Raw genomic sequence first — 17,671 nt, forward strand, 5'->3', positions numbered from 1 at the left:
CGGTGGTGACGCACGCCTTTAATCCCAGCACTTGGGAGGCAGAGGCAGGCGGATTTCTGAGTTCGAGGTCACAGAGAGAGAACAGTCTAAAAGGCTGTCTCAAGCAGACTACAGAGCCGAGAACTGTCTACAGAATGCTGTTCACGGAGCCATCGTGAGCAGAACACAGGCCTCCAGCTCAAACCCACAATTTGACAACAAGTTGTTTGTTTTGCTGCTCTCAAACATTCCCTCCCTTCTTCTAGCTGAGGCTGGTCCTTGGCAGGTGCTGGAGCTGAACTAAAATAAAGTTCTCTGCAAAGCAGTATGTGCTCTTAGCTGCTGAGCCATCTCTCCAGCACTTGGGAGGCAGACAGGCAGATGTCTGTGACTTTAAGGCCAGCCTTGTCTTGAGGAAACAGAAAACAAAGCAAACAAATAAAACTAAAACCCCAATAAAACAATTGACAATAATTCTTTTTTTAATAGTACTTTTAAAAAGATTTATTTATTCATTTTATGCATAGGAGTACATTGTAGTTATCTTCAGATACCAGAAGAAGGCATCAGATGCCATAACAAAAGGATGTGAGCCACCATATGGTTGCTGGGAATTGAACTCAAACCTCTGAAAGAGCAGTCAGTGCTCTTAAACACTGAGCCATCTCTCCAGGCCCTTATCAGTAATTCTTAATTATTTGTTTTTAAGCTGGGCAGTGGTGGCTCACCCCTTTAATCCCAGCACTTGGGAGGCAGAGGCAGGTGGATTTCTGAGTTCGAAGCCAGCCTGGTCTACAAAGTGAGTTCCAGGACAGCCAGGACTACACAGAGAAACCCTGTCTCGAAACCCCTCCCTCCAAAAAAATTATTTGTTTTTAAATTAAATTTTTCTGACCTTAGGGCAGGAGATGGCTCAGCAACAGTGGCTGCTCTTACAGAGCACCTGGGTTTGATTCATGACATCCACATAGTGGCTCAAGTCCCAGGGCATTCAGTGCCCTCTTCTGTCCTCCAAGGGCACCAGGCACATACATGGTATAGAGACAGACATACATATTGGCAAAACACCCATACACGTACATAAAATAAGAGTAATTTAAAATTTGTTGACAATCACCAGTTGTAAATTAATTGCTCTGCTTTTTCTTTCCTGGTATGTTACAACAGTGTTTATAATGCTGTATGTGTTCATTTCCTCTTAGAAGCTAGTATCATTAACCATTCACTGATACTGACATTTAAAGCCACCTCATTTTAGATGACTGTTTATGAAAGTGTTGGTGGCTGTTCAGGTAGTTAATAAAATACTTTATTCCAAACATATTTTCTATAGTGGATTCTTTATTGACTCCTGTGCTGTTGGTGTTCTATATGAAAACTTCTTGCCTACTCCAGCATCTTGAAGAATATACTCTATGTTTTCTTCTAGAAGTTTCAGTTTGTAAACTGAGGTCTTTGAGCCATTGGTTTGATTTTGTACAAGGTAAAAGGTAAGAATCTAATTTTTTTCTTCAGATAGAAATCTAGTTTTGCACCATTTGTTGAGTATGCTGCTCTGTTTCCACAATCAAGTGGACACAGCCTTACTACTTTATTCCTGGGCTTTGGCTTCTGTCCCGCTGCTGCGCTCGTCTGCCTCTGTCCTGTTCCAGGCTGACGTAGGGCCGACGTTCCTATGGCTCTAGTACAGTCTGAAGTTGGCCATCTAGCATTGTTCATACTCCTAAGGTTTGCTTTGGTGATTTATGGACGTTTGTGATTCCATATGAAATCTTGTGCTATTTTCTTCTAAACCTGTGAAATATAACAGGAATTTTGATAGATCCCACATTTATTTGATATATATAATTTAAGTACTCTCCGTTCTGAAAGAACGATGAAGTTAACATTTTGTAGGAGAATGAATAGTTTTAGGATGTATAATACTTAAGGAGATAAGTAAAGGCAGGACGCAGGCAATGGGCATGAGTTAGGAGAGAGGGTATACGGATAATTGTTTTCTAGTTCTAATTCTGTGAATTGTTTTGTGTTTTGGTGGTAGTTAAGTGCATAAAATATATTTGATACTGAAAGTATAAAATGTATTGTGAAGCCTTACAGCTTCTGTTCTATATGTCTATTCTAGTTGGATGTAATGGAGCGCATCTATAATCCCAGCACTTGGGAGGCAGAGGCAGGTGGATCTCCAAGTACAGAGCCAGATGGTCTACAAAGTGTGTTCGAGACCTGCCAGGGCTACATGTCTCAAAACAAAATGCAAAAATGAAAAACAAAAACCCAAAAGCCTATTTTAACTATATAGAAGTTAATTAAGGTGTATAGATTTTGAGTCCAGTTAATTTTTCAATATGTAATGTTTTTATTTGTTTCCAAGTTGTTTTATTTTATAATAAAATTTATAAAGTTAAAGAAAAGAGTTGATGATTTCAAGAGGGAACACGATGAGGTACATGGGATGGGTTGGAGGGAGGAATGGGAAGAAGGAGATGATGTAGTTATATATTAATTTGAAAATTTATTGAAAATAATAATAATAAAAAAGAAAATGCCTTACAGATTTGCCTGTAGGCCATCTAATGGAGACATCCTCTCAATTGAAGTACCTCCTCCCAAATAACTCTTAACTTAATCAGATTAAAAACAATAACAACAACAACAAAAACCAAAGCAACCAGGACATATAGTGAGCACTAGATGTGTTTGCTGGTAATAATGAGAGTGTGAGCTCAGTAAGATCTAGCCCTAGTCAGTGTGGAGAATGTAGCTGAATGTATAAAGGCGAGTCCAACAGAGATGCCTGAGCTGGGTGTGCTCAGGTGAGTAGTGTATGAAGTCAAGGAACACAGAATGTACACGTACAGCAGGCTGGCGGCAAACTCAAAGACATCCACCTGCCTCTGCCTCCCAAGTGCTGAGAATAAAGGCATGTGCCATATCAAAACATGGACAAACCTCAGAGCATGGACAAACAAGGAAAAGGGGAGAGAGAGCTGGTTCTGTGATTAAGAATGCTTGCAGCACTCACAGAGGTCCTGTTTGGTTTCCAGCACCCATGTGAAGGTTCAAACCATCTGTAAATCTCACTTCTAAGCAAGCTTCAGGGATCTGATATCCTCTGACCTCCTTTGGCTCGAAGCATGCACAGGTATGCGTATATACCTGCAGGCGAAGCACTCATAAAATCTCAAAAACAGACTACCTCCAAGGAAAAGCAATTTTCTGCCCATTAGTTCCTTAGCTGTGCTGCCTTTCCAAGTGTAAATTATGTAGGCACTGCTTTTGCAATTTGCTCGCATGCTGCTTCTTTAGCCTCCGTATAATCAGCAGGCTTCCTACTGCAAAACGCAGGGCTTAGCTGTTTCATACCATCTCCTCTAAAAGTCACCCCAAACAAGCGCAGACAACAACATTTTTAGTTAAGTAAACATTTAAGAGGCTGGAGAGATGGCTCAGTGGTTGAGAGTATTACTGTTCTTGTAGAAGTCTTGAGTTCAAGTCCTTACATCCCGTATTGGGTTATTCACAACCACCTGTAACTCCAGCTAAACTAAATGGGTGCCTCATGCCTCTGGTCTCTGTGAATACCTTCAGAAAATTAAAACAATGGGTAATTATGGGTATCTTTAAAAATAAACATTTCATATTTACTTGTTGCAGCTGTACAAATATGCTTCACAGCTTAATTACAATATGCTGTGGCTGGTTTTCTTTTTAAAGTAGCTTTTAGGAGTGAACATAAATCAGCGGGTATAATGCTAACATGTTTGTAGCCTTGGTTTTGGCCCTTGTAATGTCTATTTTTATGTTAACTTGATACAAGCTATACTCAGAAAACAGAGTACTAACTAAATTTCAAAAAATGCCTCCATAATATTAACCTGTAGGCCAGTCTGTAGTTTTTATTAGTGACTGGTGTGCTAGGGCCTATCCCAGTGTGAGTAATGCTACCATAGTCTTGAGTGCTATAAAAAAACAAGCTGAGCAAGACATGGAGGAAATCTACAAGGCCATGCTTCTCCAAGGCCTGTGTATCGTCAGCTGCCTGCAGGCTTCTGTCATGTTTGAATTCCTGTACATTTCTCCATGGAAGTGTAAGTGCAATAAATGTAGGACTTGAAATAAGTGAGGTGACAAACCCTCTACTTGTTTTTTTAATGAGGCATCTTTTAGTAAGGTAATCCGATTAATCAAGAAGCCTGAGCTGATTCCTGCACCCACTTGGTAGAACACAGCCATCTCTAACTCCCTTCCAGGAAGTCAACACCTTTTTCTGACCACTGTGGCACATGGTACACATACATACAATTGTATAAAACAATCATACCCATAAAATAAAATAAATCTAAAAAAAAAGAGAGAGAGACAAAAAGATGTCCGTTCCAGTATACATTCCTAATATTTTGAAAAATAAAAGATTAGCTATACATGTGTAGATTCACTTCTGTGATCTCTTTTCTGTTTCATGTTTGGATTCATGCCTCTTCCTGTCAGTTTGATTATTTGTATTATATTAAGTCGGGTAGTATAATGTCTATTCTGTTGCTTTTGATTAAACTGGATTGGCTAGTTAAGGGTTTTTTGTACTTCCATACAAAGTTCAGGACCTGACTCTTAGGACCTGTACGTGCTCAAGACAAAACCTTGCTATGGAGGAGAGGAGGTGTGGGTTCAAGGCTTTCACCTCTTTATTCCTAGTTAGTATATTTTTGTCTGAGCTTTGTTTGTCTCTACTTTAAACTTTTCCATTGGCATATAGCAGCACTGATTTTCATATTGACTTTATATCTTGCAATTTTGCTGAATTCATTGAGTAGTTCTTACAGTGTTTGTCATAGAATCTTTGGAATTTTCCTATATAAGATCACATCATTTTCAAAAAGTGATGCTTTGAATTTTTCTTTTGTCCCAGTTTAAATGTTTGTCCTTGCTCTTTTTCTCCTATCTGATTGCCCCGGCTAGGACTCTCTCAGGATCGCATACAAGTGATGAAGGTAGATATCCTTGTCTTGTTCTGTATCTTAGCGAGGTCTTTCTTTCAGCTTTCCCGCTTTGCTATAATGTTAACTGTTGTTTTATTAACAGCTTTTTTGTGTGTTTAACTGTGCTCTTCTGTAGCTTTTTTCAGCATTTTCATCCCGTTGAATTTAGTCAGTTGCTTTTTCTGCATTTTATTGAGATAATTGGTTTTATTTTCTTCCATTTTGTTGAAATAGTTTGATGTGTTTGTTGATCTGGCTATATTGAGCCCTACAGACTCCAAATCTGAGACCAGAACATCATCAGGGTAGGCTTCACCTGTGAGCTATGGAGACATTTGTTTCAGCTCTCTGTTGGCTTGTAGATGGCTGCCATCTTCTTTTCCTCCCAGATGATCTTCTGACCTAAGATACAGCAACTCCTTCCTTTCTAGTTCTCATCCAGCTGCAGGCAGACTCAGGAGACGGGGTATATAAAGGAAAGCCAAGCTAACAAGAGGAGGCTCCATCTAGGCAGCTTTTGAGAGACCCTCATCTTTGCTGTGCTAATATTTTAGTGACTGTAGTTGTCTGGCACTCACCTGCAACCCCTGCAATTACTCACCCATAATTCTATAAGCTAGGCCAGTACACTCCTCGGCTTACTTTAAAAAAAGAATTGTTCAAATGACTTTCACAGAGATGATTTGTGGTAGTCATGGCAGCCCTTTCCCTTCCTGCATTCCATTGGACAACAGAAAAGGTCTGTCAAATTACTGACTAAAGACTGATTACTGTTGGGTAACCTGTGCCAGAAACAGGGTTGGTTTTCCTTTCCTTCCCTTCTCTTTCCTTTCCTTTCCTTTCCTTTCCCCTCCCCTCTCCTCCCTTCCCTTCCTCTCCCCTCTCCTCCCTTCCCCTCTTCTTTTCTTTCCTTCTCTTTTTCTTTTCTTTTCTCTTCTTATACCACATTATTTTCACAACAAATAGTCTTTTTTGCATTCAATTATGGAGTAATGTCATTATGCATCCCATGTAATTATTTGGGTTATTTATAATTAGAGTAGTCTTCTATTTCATATGGTATGTACATTCTAAGACTCTCATGGGATGTTGGAATAGGACTCAGGAGAAAAACTGTACCAAACCCTTTATGTACTGTGTTTCTTTACTTAAGTGAGTTTACAAATTCAGTGCCCTTCTCATCCTCTATAAGCAACTATGCTTTATAGCCCTAACTTCTGCAGTGTCAGATGGAAGATACATTTCTCTCTCCTTTCAGGAATTTCCTGGATAGAATTTTTTCATTGATCTCTGTAGCCATGACATATGAGCATTTTTCTTCCCTTAGTAAGTCATTACCTTTTAACTTAAAGAACTTGCATTATAGCTCGTTCCAACATAACTGCATTGTCAACATCATGACTATTTTCCTTTGGGGTCATTCTTAAGTTAAATTAGGGTGGCTTGAACAAAAGCAGTGCAGTACCGCAGGCTGATCTGATAACCATGACAGCTCAGGTAGGGAGTGGATACACAGGATACTGAAGGGAAGATTCATCCTTGGTCGGATGGCATGGGATGCCAGAAATCTCATCATGGTACTCACATTGATTTACATCTTAAACTTATAAATTATTTCTGAACATTTCCATTTAGTATTTTCTAACTACTGTTAGGTAATGGAGACCGTGAGAAGCAGACTGGGGGTAAAGAGGAATGCTGTATGTATCCAGCAGTCAGTTATTGTTACTGTAATGGAGACAGATTTTACAAAAAGCATCGGCTTGTGGAGTTCACAGTTCTGGAGGCTGAAAGTACAGGCTCAGGTGCTGGAGCTCTGTGCTGTGGAAAAGGTCCAGTGGCTAGATAGCATCATGGCAGGGATGCACATGAGAGCAAGAGATTACATTACAAAACAGGAAGTCTGAAAGCAGAGTCCAGTTGACCTATGGACCTTCTAATAGGCCCAGCCCCCACAAGCCCTCACACTGTTTCCCAGCTTAGGCTGTGAATTCTTGGGAGCCAGCATGGAACCAAGCACATCTGAACCCTAGCAGATGGTTTTAGGATTGTAGGCTTGGAGTAGAGATGTTCTGGCCTCTGATCAACTAAGTCAGGACATTAGCTAGTATTCCATGATTTATCCTGGAGATAGTTGGGAAGAGGAGGGCAGTTCTGTTGCTACTATGGTAAGGGGGCTGTTTTCCTGAGAAACAGCATTTCGCACATTCACTGGAGCCCAAACCCCGCTTCTACAGTTGATTTTTCAGGTCCACCATTACTAAGAAATCAAAGTGCTTGAGTTTTATGCATCAGCAGAAAAAACAACAACTGCTTCTTTCTTTTGCCAAACAAATTCAGAAGTATTTACAAACTCTATGGTCTTCCACAATAGATCTGAAAAGTCCTTACAAACTGCAGCCTTCCACATTAGATTAGAAAAGTCCTTAAAAATGGCTTCCAAAGTGGATTTTCAAAATACATAAAAAGGAATTCAGATAGGTAAATATAAAATAAACTAATAATTTAATTATTTTAGTACATTTTGAATCATCATAGTCATATTGCTGAAAAAATTTTATTAGAAGAGTGAAGGGGTATTTGAAATTCAGGTTATAACTTTATAATTGAGAAAAAAATTAAATTAACAGTAAATTATAAAAGTGAATTTCTTCAGTATAAAATGCTCCAAAATACAATTAGGAATCATATAGAACTTTATGCTTTAGAACAGAGTGGAGAAAGTGACTGTGATTTAGTGTCTTGCTCTATACACCATCTCTACAAAAAATATTTATATATCTTTAAAATTGTATGTCTGACCCAATACGAAATGGCTATCACTGAAAACACGCATAGGAACAACTGGATGGGTTCTACCTAATATATGGGTGTAATCACAATGAGTGAAGAAAGAGGAGATAGATGTGAAACAGAGCAAAGAGGGGTATTTGAGAAGGTTTGGAAGGAGGAAACAGAAGGGGTAAATGATGAGTTAATAATCTCAAAAATAAAAATAAAAGTGTTGGTGACATTGTGGTAGGCATTTATATTTTTTAGACTTACCAAAGGAGAAGTTATTTATTGTACTACAAAGAGAGCAGTAGGGCAGTAACAAAAGAACCACCTGTCCCAAGCTAAATAAAAATCTTAATAATGGTAATCTTGATAATAATTACATAGCTCAAGTACAATTTGTTTAATCAGTGGATTAAAATGTTATTAAGGCAGAGGTATTTTTTTTTTTTACCAGACAGTACTGTGGTTGCTTTCAAAAAAAAAAAAAAAAAAAAAAGAATTTCTGTTAGTTTATATATAGTAGAATCTTCTTTTTTAAATGGTATTACTTTTTTTTTTAACTTATTGTATGTGTGAATATAGGTGCATATGTGGAAATCAGGACAAGCGAATTCTCTCCTTTTACCATGTAGGTCCTGAGAATTGAACTCAGGTTGTTAGTGTGGCAGCAAGTGCTTTACCCACTAAGTCATCTCTCTGGTTTTATAATAGAACCTTTGTGGTAGAATTGATGGGACAAAGAATGTAGATATTTAAATTTTTGTGTCACTGAATTGCTTTTTACAAGTGTATTTCAACTGCCAGCACTGTAAGTTTTATCAAACCTCAATAAAATAAAATAAAAACTATATTTTTGTAATGGGGTGAATTAACAGAATTTCTTGCTTTGATAATCTTAAATTATACAGATGGTTTATAAAGCAGTGATAATCTTGATCTCTCTCTCTTTCCCTACTCTTTACAGAGCAAACTATTCATGGAAGGATTTAGAAGCTTGAAAGAAGGAGAGCCAGTGGAATTTACATTTAAAAAATCCCCCAAAGGCCTTGAGTCAATATGGGTAACAGGCCCAGGTGGGAGCCCCTGCTTAGGAAGTGAAAGAAGACCTAAAGGGAAGACACTGCAAAAGAGAAAACCAAAGGGAGATAGGTAATTGTACCTGGCTGACTTGTGAGTCTACTGTATTTGGAAAATATTTACATTTTTTTTTATTCTTTTGCTTATGGATTTTATAGAGCCTAGCCAAAACAAACTGTCATCAGTGTGTAGCTGGATAGACTGTGTCAGGAAGAAAGTCTTGTTGTGCAGTTTGGACTGTCTTCAGAGTACTGAATTACACTTAGAGTGGGGTGGGATAGTGCTGGACTGCCATTCCCAGACTGTTGAAAGGCCAGAGGAGAAGCTCAGTTCTCAGAGGAAATGCCTCTCTCCGAACAGTTTTTTTTCATTCTCCACCTGCTTTTCCTAAAGAGAGCTTTAAAACGACAATTCACACATTAAAATACAAACATTAAAAAACTGAAGTTAGGGGGAAAGTCACGTGAAACCCCAACTGTAGACAGAAGTCATAGAATTTATGCTGTTTTCGAATCTATGAGATTTTTTTTTTAAACTGACTCTTGCATGTCATTCATTAACACTTGCATGTATTCCCACTATCTGAATCTGCCAAAATTTAAAAGCAATGCTGTCAGGGCAGTTGGATCTGTTTTCTGTGCTTTAAAATCAGCACCACTGTATCAGTTCTTATGTGTATATTTTTGGAATGTTTTCTGATTATATCCTTCAAATAAGTATTTACTACTGAAAATCTGGACCAGAGTTTACGTATGAAAGCTTTTGGTGTCTGATTTTAAGATTCTGTCCAGAAACAATTAGAACAAAAAGTACAACTAATAAAAGCGAGACAGCTTACTGAATCTTATTTAGTCTTTTTTAATTATATAGCTATGGACTTCACTGGTTTTGGTTTTTGTTTTGTAACATTTGACTGCTGTGAATGCGAACTTTAATTATAGAAAAAAATGGAAAGACATTAGGCTTAGTTTAAAAAGCAACAATCTGTTAATCTAATTTACTTCTTTACACTAGTTGGCCTTCATTGCTGTGACAAAATACTTGATAAAGTTAACTTAAAAGAGGAAAGGCTGTCTTTTACTCACCTCATAACTGTTGGAAAGGAGAGAGAGTTGGCAGAGGCCCAGAATGTACATCCTCATTGATCTATTTTGGCCAACTAGGCCCCACTCCTTAAGTTTCCAATTACGCATTAAGCTATGGTGGGTTAATCCATTGATGTCACTTCCGATACTCCCAGCTTTTGAACACTGTTGTACTAGTGCCAAGCCTTTAGCATGAGCTTCTCTAAAACATTTAGATTCAAATCATAACATCTCTTAAAGTCCTGGGAGCTGTTACTTAGTGTAGTTTGCAGAAGCAAGGGCGGCAGCTGAGAGATCAGTAAAGGATGCTTTTCCAGGGTATCAGAAGGAGATGGTGATGGTTTGCATTGGGGTGGTAGACATAGAAGTGGTGAGAGAAATTCCTGTATGTTTTGAAGGTGGAGACGGCAGGATTTACTGATGGATCAGATGTGGACTGTGAGAGAAGAAGAGTCCAGGATGATTCCAAGGTTTGTTTGGCCTGGGCAACAAGAAAGAAGGAGGGACCGGTTCCCAAGATGGGGAAAATTGCAGGAGTAATACATCAACAGATGGGCTTGGGGTGTAATGAGCCTTCCAGAGGGTTACAAGTGTAGTGGATAGGTACATGATATGGGCTGCAAATAAAGTTTCAGCAGTAGTTGTTGAAATGATGTTTATACCCATGATGCAAGGAAAGAGGAATAGCCCTGGGTCATTGTAGCTCTGGGAAGGAGTAGTGAGAGAGACTGAGAAAGCAACTGAGACAACTGGGTCTTCTAGAATGGGTTTGGTTCTGGATGAGTGGGAAAGGGAAGTCAAGGAGGTGAGTATCAGGGCTCTATGGAGAAGGTGATGATACAATGATCAAGATGGCCGCTGAGCCTCAACACAGAAGTCACTGATGCACAAGACAAGAACAGCTCTGTAGACTTGTAGGAATGAAACCTGTGGGTCTTGTTGAGAGGAGAGGAGGCAGAAGGGGGTACATTTTCTAAATGTTAAGAAATTACAGAACATGTAAGTGTTGATGGGGAATGGTTTAACAGGAAGGAAAGGTTCAGCATGCAGGAGAGGGGAGGGTGGTGGCTGCAGTGACCTCTCTGAGTGGTTGTAAAGATGGAATGTAAAGCATAGCTCTGAGATCTGCCTGACCTCCAGACAGGTGAGTAGATGTGAAGATGGAATTAGATGGCCTATTGTACCATTTTATACTGCTTGCTTGGTGCAGACAGACTTACCAAGAAAGAAGGTATACACATCGTGAGAAAAAGAAGATTGCAAGGCTATACTGGAAACCCTCACTAGATTAGTAGACATGAATTTAGAGTAAAGTTAGCCTGTCACTGTGTTTCCTCTCACCAGCACAGACTTCTTGGCTACTGTTACAGTTGCTGACATCTATGGTCTTACTCTGGTTAACACTGACACAGTCGGTGTTTGCTGACATCTATGGTCTTACTCTGGCTAACACTGACACAGTCGGTGTTTGCTGACATCTATGGTTAACACTGACACAGTTGGTGTTTGATGACTCCTGCCCTTTTGTTCTGTTCAACATGCTCTAATCTTTGCCACCAGATTGATTCAGCAACTCTAGTTTTCCACGTGTTACTTTTTATAAAATATTGGAGAGACAGTCCAGATGAGGTATTCTAATCCCAGCATTTGAAAGCACTGTAAGCTTGAGGCCAGTGTGATCTCTACAGGAAGTTCCAGGCCAGCCAGGGCTACATAGTGAGACCCTGCCTCAATCAAAACAACAATAGATATAAGGAGACCTCCAACAAATGTTGAGATAAGCACAGAGATCCCTGAGTAGAGTGGGAACAGAGTTAACAGTATGGTAAAGAAGTAGAACTTGGGATAGGAAGGTGGCTGAATATTTAAAGGGCTTGATAGTCAGGGCTCAGGTCTCCTGGACCCACGTAAGAGCCGTGTGTGCATGGTGGCCTGCCTATAATTGCAGTGCTCAGAGTTAGTCCCTGGAGCAAGCAGGCTAGCTAGATTCTGAATCAGTGAGCTCTAGTTCAGTTGAGAGATACTGCCTTTAAAAAAGGGAACATAATAAAAAAAGACCCCTTTTCAGCCCTGGGCTTCCACATGAACTCACACATATGTGTCTGCAATGCTACACACCTGCATACATATGTGTACACACCTCATACATGTAAATAGAAGAGTATATATAAAAAGTAAAGAAATGGGTTTTTATCAACTAAGGGCTATGATAATTACCAAGGCAGTGATTGTTTTTTTGAGAGCTTTCATGACTATTGATTTCTTTACTGAAAATTAATCATGTGTACTTTCTGAAACAAAGTAATTATTATAAGACTTTTTAATCAGATTTTGTGGTTATTTCAAAATGTGTGACATAATCAGAAAAGTATTATAAAATATTCTGAATTGCATAATGCTTCCATATGTTTATTTTCCCTTTTTTATTTTACTTTATTTTATTGTGTCAATGTATCTTGAACTAGCTGTTTTGGGATTAATTTATTATATTGTCAGCAATAACATTCTATGATTATTATTTCTTTCCACTTTATTTTGCTTCTTACCATGAACATTTTCAGAACACAGGGAAGTAGATATCCTCCATGTTGATGTTCATTTCCATAGTAAAATACACTTTATATATGCTATATATTTTATATTGTAAATATGTTACCAATTTCATAATATTTTCCCACTTATCAAAATACGTATAGTACTTTTCCTAATAGGTAATAATCCATGTCAACATTTCTTCTCTTAGGGCTGGGGATATGTAGCTATGCAGTGTTAAAAGCCCTGGGTTTGATTCCAAGAACTGCAAAATAAATAAATAAATAAGTATTCCTCATTTGTCTAAAACTTGTGTTTTATGGCTTTAAAAAAAAAAAAACAGACAGCAGATAAAGAACATGCATTTGGGAGCACAAGATATAGCTTAGTTGGGAGCACAAAATATAGCTTAGTTGGTAGTGTGCTTGTTTAACTATCTCCAGCATTGCAAAGCCAAGCTTCATTATGTACACTATAATTCCAGCCCATGGGATACAGAGTCTGATGATCAGTAGATCAAGGTCACCCTTCTCTGTAGATCAAATTTGCGAATAGTCTGGGATATATGAGGCCCTGTTTCAGAAACAAAACAGTAAGTGTTGAGGTGGCTGAATCACCCAGGATTCATCTCTGAGACCCACATGATGGAAGGAGAGGACCAAATCCTACACGTTGTCTTGTACCTTCACACTCGCTCCATGGCCTGCATGCACACGTGAGCCTACAGCATTTGTACACACTCACACCCACAGTATCTAAACAAATTTTAAACACGCGCACACACACACACACACACACACACACACACGCACACACACACACACACACACACACACACACACACAGCATGCGTGAGTTCATTTTTATGCCTTAGGTGTGATGCTATTTCGAGCAGTACCTCCCTACTTGTTCATTGTTTCAGGAGTAGTCTGTGACAGTAACTTGAGCAGACTGGGTTAGTTGTCTTGGAAATGGACCCCAAATGCTGAATCCATGAAATAGATTCATCCCACTGTCTCTAAACCTGCTTCTCTTAAATTGCTTATGAATTAGAAGTACTGTGCTAAGTTTTTTGAAACTTGAATTTAACCAAATTCTTTCTGTCTCCCTATTCACTTAAAGACAATAAAAGAATGAAAGGTGTGAGTTTTGAAGCACTGGGGTGAATCTAAATTGTCGTTTGTGTTTGTGTGCTAGTCCTTTACAGACTGATTGAGGTTATTCATCTCTAGTAAGGCTGTCATGGCGGTCGTGTTGTGTGGTATTCTGTCATCAGGTGCCACAGTAGCATTAAGTTTTCCCACTAGTGACATTTTTTGTTGTTGTTGGCGTTTTTTGTTTTTTGTTTTTGTTTTTGTTTTTTTTTTGAGACAGGGTTTCTCTGTGTCCTGGAACTCACTCTGTAGACCAGTCTGGCCTCGAACTCAGAAGTCCACCTGCCTCTGCCTCCCAAGCTGGGATTAAAGGCGTGCGCCATCACTGCCTGGCTGATAATTTTTAATTTTAACCATGTGACCAAAATGTTATGGGGCAAGCTTTTCCACTTCATTTTGCAATTAGTAAGCACTTTGTAACTAGTAAGCATTTTGTAACTAGTAAGCATTTTGCAATTAGTAAGCATTTTGTTGGGGGGAAGATGTCTTAAGACATCTTAGGTCATCCATTCTTTATTACACAGAAATGTTGTCATTTATTTCTTAAAGCCATTAGTTTCTGGATTTCCCTGTGATTTATAACCTTTAGAATCTTCATTGACTCCAGTATACAAATTTCCATTTAGCTATCAAGAAGGTATATTTTTTAAATATTTAGATACTTCTTAAGCAACTTTTGAATTTAGAGTTTACAAAATTTTGAAAGAATGATGTTAGGGCTGGGGACATGGATTTATGGGGAAGTTCTTGCCTTGTTATGTATAAGGCCTTGGTCTTAATGCTGAATACTTAAAAAATGACAGTTGAATTGGTTCGCTGAAGCAGAAAAAGGCAGAATTCCAGTTAAAATTCGTTTAAGAGGAAAATTAATATTAGTACATCTCTATATGTTTTACTTGTTTGGAATGTTGATTTTACTTATCAAATTGTCATAAATAAGCATTTTTCCTTTTATGCACAGTTCTGCGAATGCCTAGATAGATGCCTAGATGCCCCTCTGACCATCAAGGGTTACCCAAAACAATCAGTTACCCCCAATAAACAACTTCTCATTGCCGTTTATAGCTACTCATCCTAATCTATAGCCGTGAGAACCAATAACACACTCTTTCATATTATTATTGATTTTGTTTTTGTGAATGGCATATGAACAGATATGTTTCACAGCTTTCTGAATTTTCCATTTTTCTTTCATCATAATGCTTTTGAACCTTATCTGCAATGTTGAATGTATCAGCAGTACATTCTTTTATGTTGTTGGATAGTATTCCATTATTAGGTGCTAAGTGTTTGTCTAATTCTTCTTTTGAGGTGTTCTGGATATTTTCTAGCTGTGACAGTTATGAACAGCATCTAAAAGGATTTATACGTACAGGTTTTTGTGAATATTCTTCGGTTTTGGAGTGAGATTTCTGTGTAACGGTGGTCATGAGTGTGTGTTTAACTTTGTTTTTACAGAAGAATCACATTCTCCTGCATTCCTATCAGAAGTATGTGAGCCACCTGCTATGCATATTTGCCAATAATTGATGCTTTTCAAGTGAGCATAAGTTTAGCTGCTCCATATATGTAGTGGTCATGGTTGTAATTAGGGTAAACTGCAGTGGTTAGGATTTCATTTCAGTAATGGCTGCTGATGCTGAACATGGTATTTTGATGCTATCATGTTTATCCTCTGGTGAACTGTTTGTGTCTTTGCCCATTTTTTTTCTGAGTTATTTATTTTCTCGTTAGTACAGAATTGTTAATATACATTGTGGATATAGAATATTTGCCAGATAAATATTTTCCAATTTTTTTCTCTACTGTAGCTTCTTTTTCCTCTCTCATAAATAACCTTATAGAGTAAAAGTTTTTGATTTTGATGAAGACAGTTTAAACAACCTTCATTTGATGTCATGCTATAAGAATTCTTTCCTTGAAAGTTGGATGTGGGGGCTGGAGAGATGGCTCAGCGGTTAAGAGCATTAACTGCTCTTCGGAAGGTCCTGAGTTCAAATCCCAGCAACCAAATGGTGGCTCACAACCATCTGTAATGAGATCTGATGCCCTCTTCTGGGGTGTCTGAACTCAGCGACAGTGTACTTACAATAAATAAACAAACAAACAAACAAATAAAAGAAAGTTGGATGTGGTAGTTCATGTCTTTAATCTCAGGACTTAGGAAGAAGAGACAGGCAGATTGATGAGTTTGAGGCCAGCCTGATGTACAGAGTGAGTTCCAGGACAGCCAGGGATACACAGAGAAACCCTGTCTCAAAAAAAAAAATAAAATAAAATAAACAAAAAGCTAGCTAGATGGATGGATGGATGGATGGATGGATAAAATTCTTTGCTTAACATCAGATCACAGTATTGCCTTCCATGTTTTCTGGTAGGATGGTTTGTTTGTTTGTTTTGGTTATTCTTATAGTTGTATGTTTTCATCTATTTAATCCATTTAGAGTCAGCTTTGTATCTGGTGTAATGTTTAGATTCATTCAGATACCATCTACTAGAGTTCATTCTGTATACTTAAGTCTTCCTTGTTAGAAAAGATTCTTTACAATGTTAGATAAAATAATTTTGTATTTACTTCTTAGTTTGTTTTCTGTTCATCTTCAGAAACGTAAGAAAAAGAAAACCCCTGTAGCTTTCCTCATTATAAACTGGAGGTGGCTGATGGAAAATTAGAGACCTAGTGCTTTGTCCTTAAAAACAAGCCTAGTCATTTCTAAAGAACACAGTTTACTATGAAAACAAGAAGGCAGTTTTAACAGATTTGAGGTAGGCTAATAAACGATTGTTTTGTCTGCCATTGTATTTACATGACACAATTCTGCCAAACTACATTATGGAATTAGCTAATTATAAAATTGTAGTGTACTTACAGATATGTGGAATGACTAAACTGACTTGCAGCAGTGAGAAGATTAGTCTAGAAATCTTTGTGCAGATGAAGTGACTTGATAAATAATTAGTAAATGACACACATGTGACTTTTGTAGTGAATTCACTTTGGGAAGATGTGTCTGTGGGTATAGACATCTGTTTCTGTGACTCGTCTGCTCACGGTTTCATGTTTTCCCTCCTGTAACCCTGTTCCATCCCTAGCACAGTGACTGTTGTCTTTGTTCTCCTTAACCTTCCACATCTTCTGAGCCAGCCACACTCTGATAATAATGGAAAGCCTTTTTCAGCAGTGGTGACTTAGATTTTTTTTTAAAGTAATTTATATTTTAAAAAATAAGAATATTCTAGTGCTTCCAGTTAATTTGATGTAATATTTCATTTTTAAACTATATTAGCACATGAATACTTTTTTCATCTTCTACATAACTTAAAGTAGTATTTTTGTTTCTAAAGAATATTAATTGCTAAGGTTTTTTTTTTTTAGTGGAAAGACAGAAAATCCCTTTATTTCTTATTATTAAAAGAGTCTTTATTTCAAGGTGATTTTTATTTACGCTTGTTTTTGAATTTGGCATTCTTGTTAGGTCAATATTGAAATGACACATTGTGATCTGCTGTCTTTTTGGCCAAAAAGACCAGGTTGAGTATAAATACAATCTAATTATATGATATTTAATTTAAACTCAGAAGAGTTAAACACACACATACACACACTCCTGGTTTTTTACATGGAGATGTATGATAGCTGATTTTACACAATCATGTGTAACTCCAGTTGGACTCAGATTATTTTAAATTTATAAGAAATTTTTGGGAGACATTTAGATTTAGGAAATTCACCAGATGTTGCCTAATGAAGCGCTGTTTTATTTTTCACATGGAAAGTGTTTGCAGGGCACCCTCATTCATCAGAACAGGAGAGCTGTGAATTGGGTGGAGGTGGCTCTTCCCTCAGTCCACTTCTGCGCTGTTAGAATGTTCCCATTCATTATCTCCACAGGATAATTTGGAGGTTTCTAGTTACTTTACGTGGGAAATCTAATGCTATGGCTTTTCAAATCTTAATAGCATTCCTGAAAATAATAAGCCAATCCTTAGGCTCTGTTGTTTTACTCTAAGAAGTGGCATTATTTCACATTTACTATATCCCAAGACTATATTTCTAAAAGAAAATTAAAATACTATTTAGATGCTA

The 17,671-nt window shown here is 37.8% G+C and overlaps 1 protein-coding gene across 12 annotated transcripts in view; it reads left to right on the plus strand.

The window, feature by feature from the left end:
* Lin28b (lin-28 homolog B) overlaps positions 1-17,671 on the plus strand; it is a 99,675-nt gene that overhangs the window by 44,217 nt on the left and 37,787 nt on the right. For all 12 annotated transcript variants that reach the window (XM_031347615.1, XM_031347619.1, XM_031347612.1 and 9 more), the window contains 2 exons: positions 8,701-8,885; positions 10,297-10,368. In XM_031347615.1, coding sequence (XP_031203475.1) covers positions 8,701-8,885; positions 10,297-10,368 — 257 coding nt within the window. The remainder of the gene's footprint in view (positions 1-8,700; positions 8,886-10,296; positions 10,369-17,671) is intronic.

The sequence above is a fragment of the Mastomys coucha genome, unplaced genomic scaffold (assembly GCF_008632895.1).
Source record: "Mastomys coucha isolate ucsf_1 unplaced genomic scaffold, UCSF_Mcou_1 pScaffold3, whole genome shotgun sequence".
NCBI lineage: Eukaryota > Metazoa > Chordata > Mammalia > Rodentia > Muridae > Mastomys > Mastomys coucha.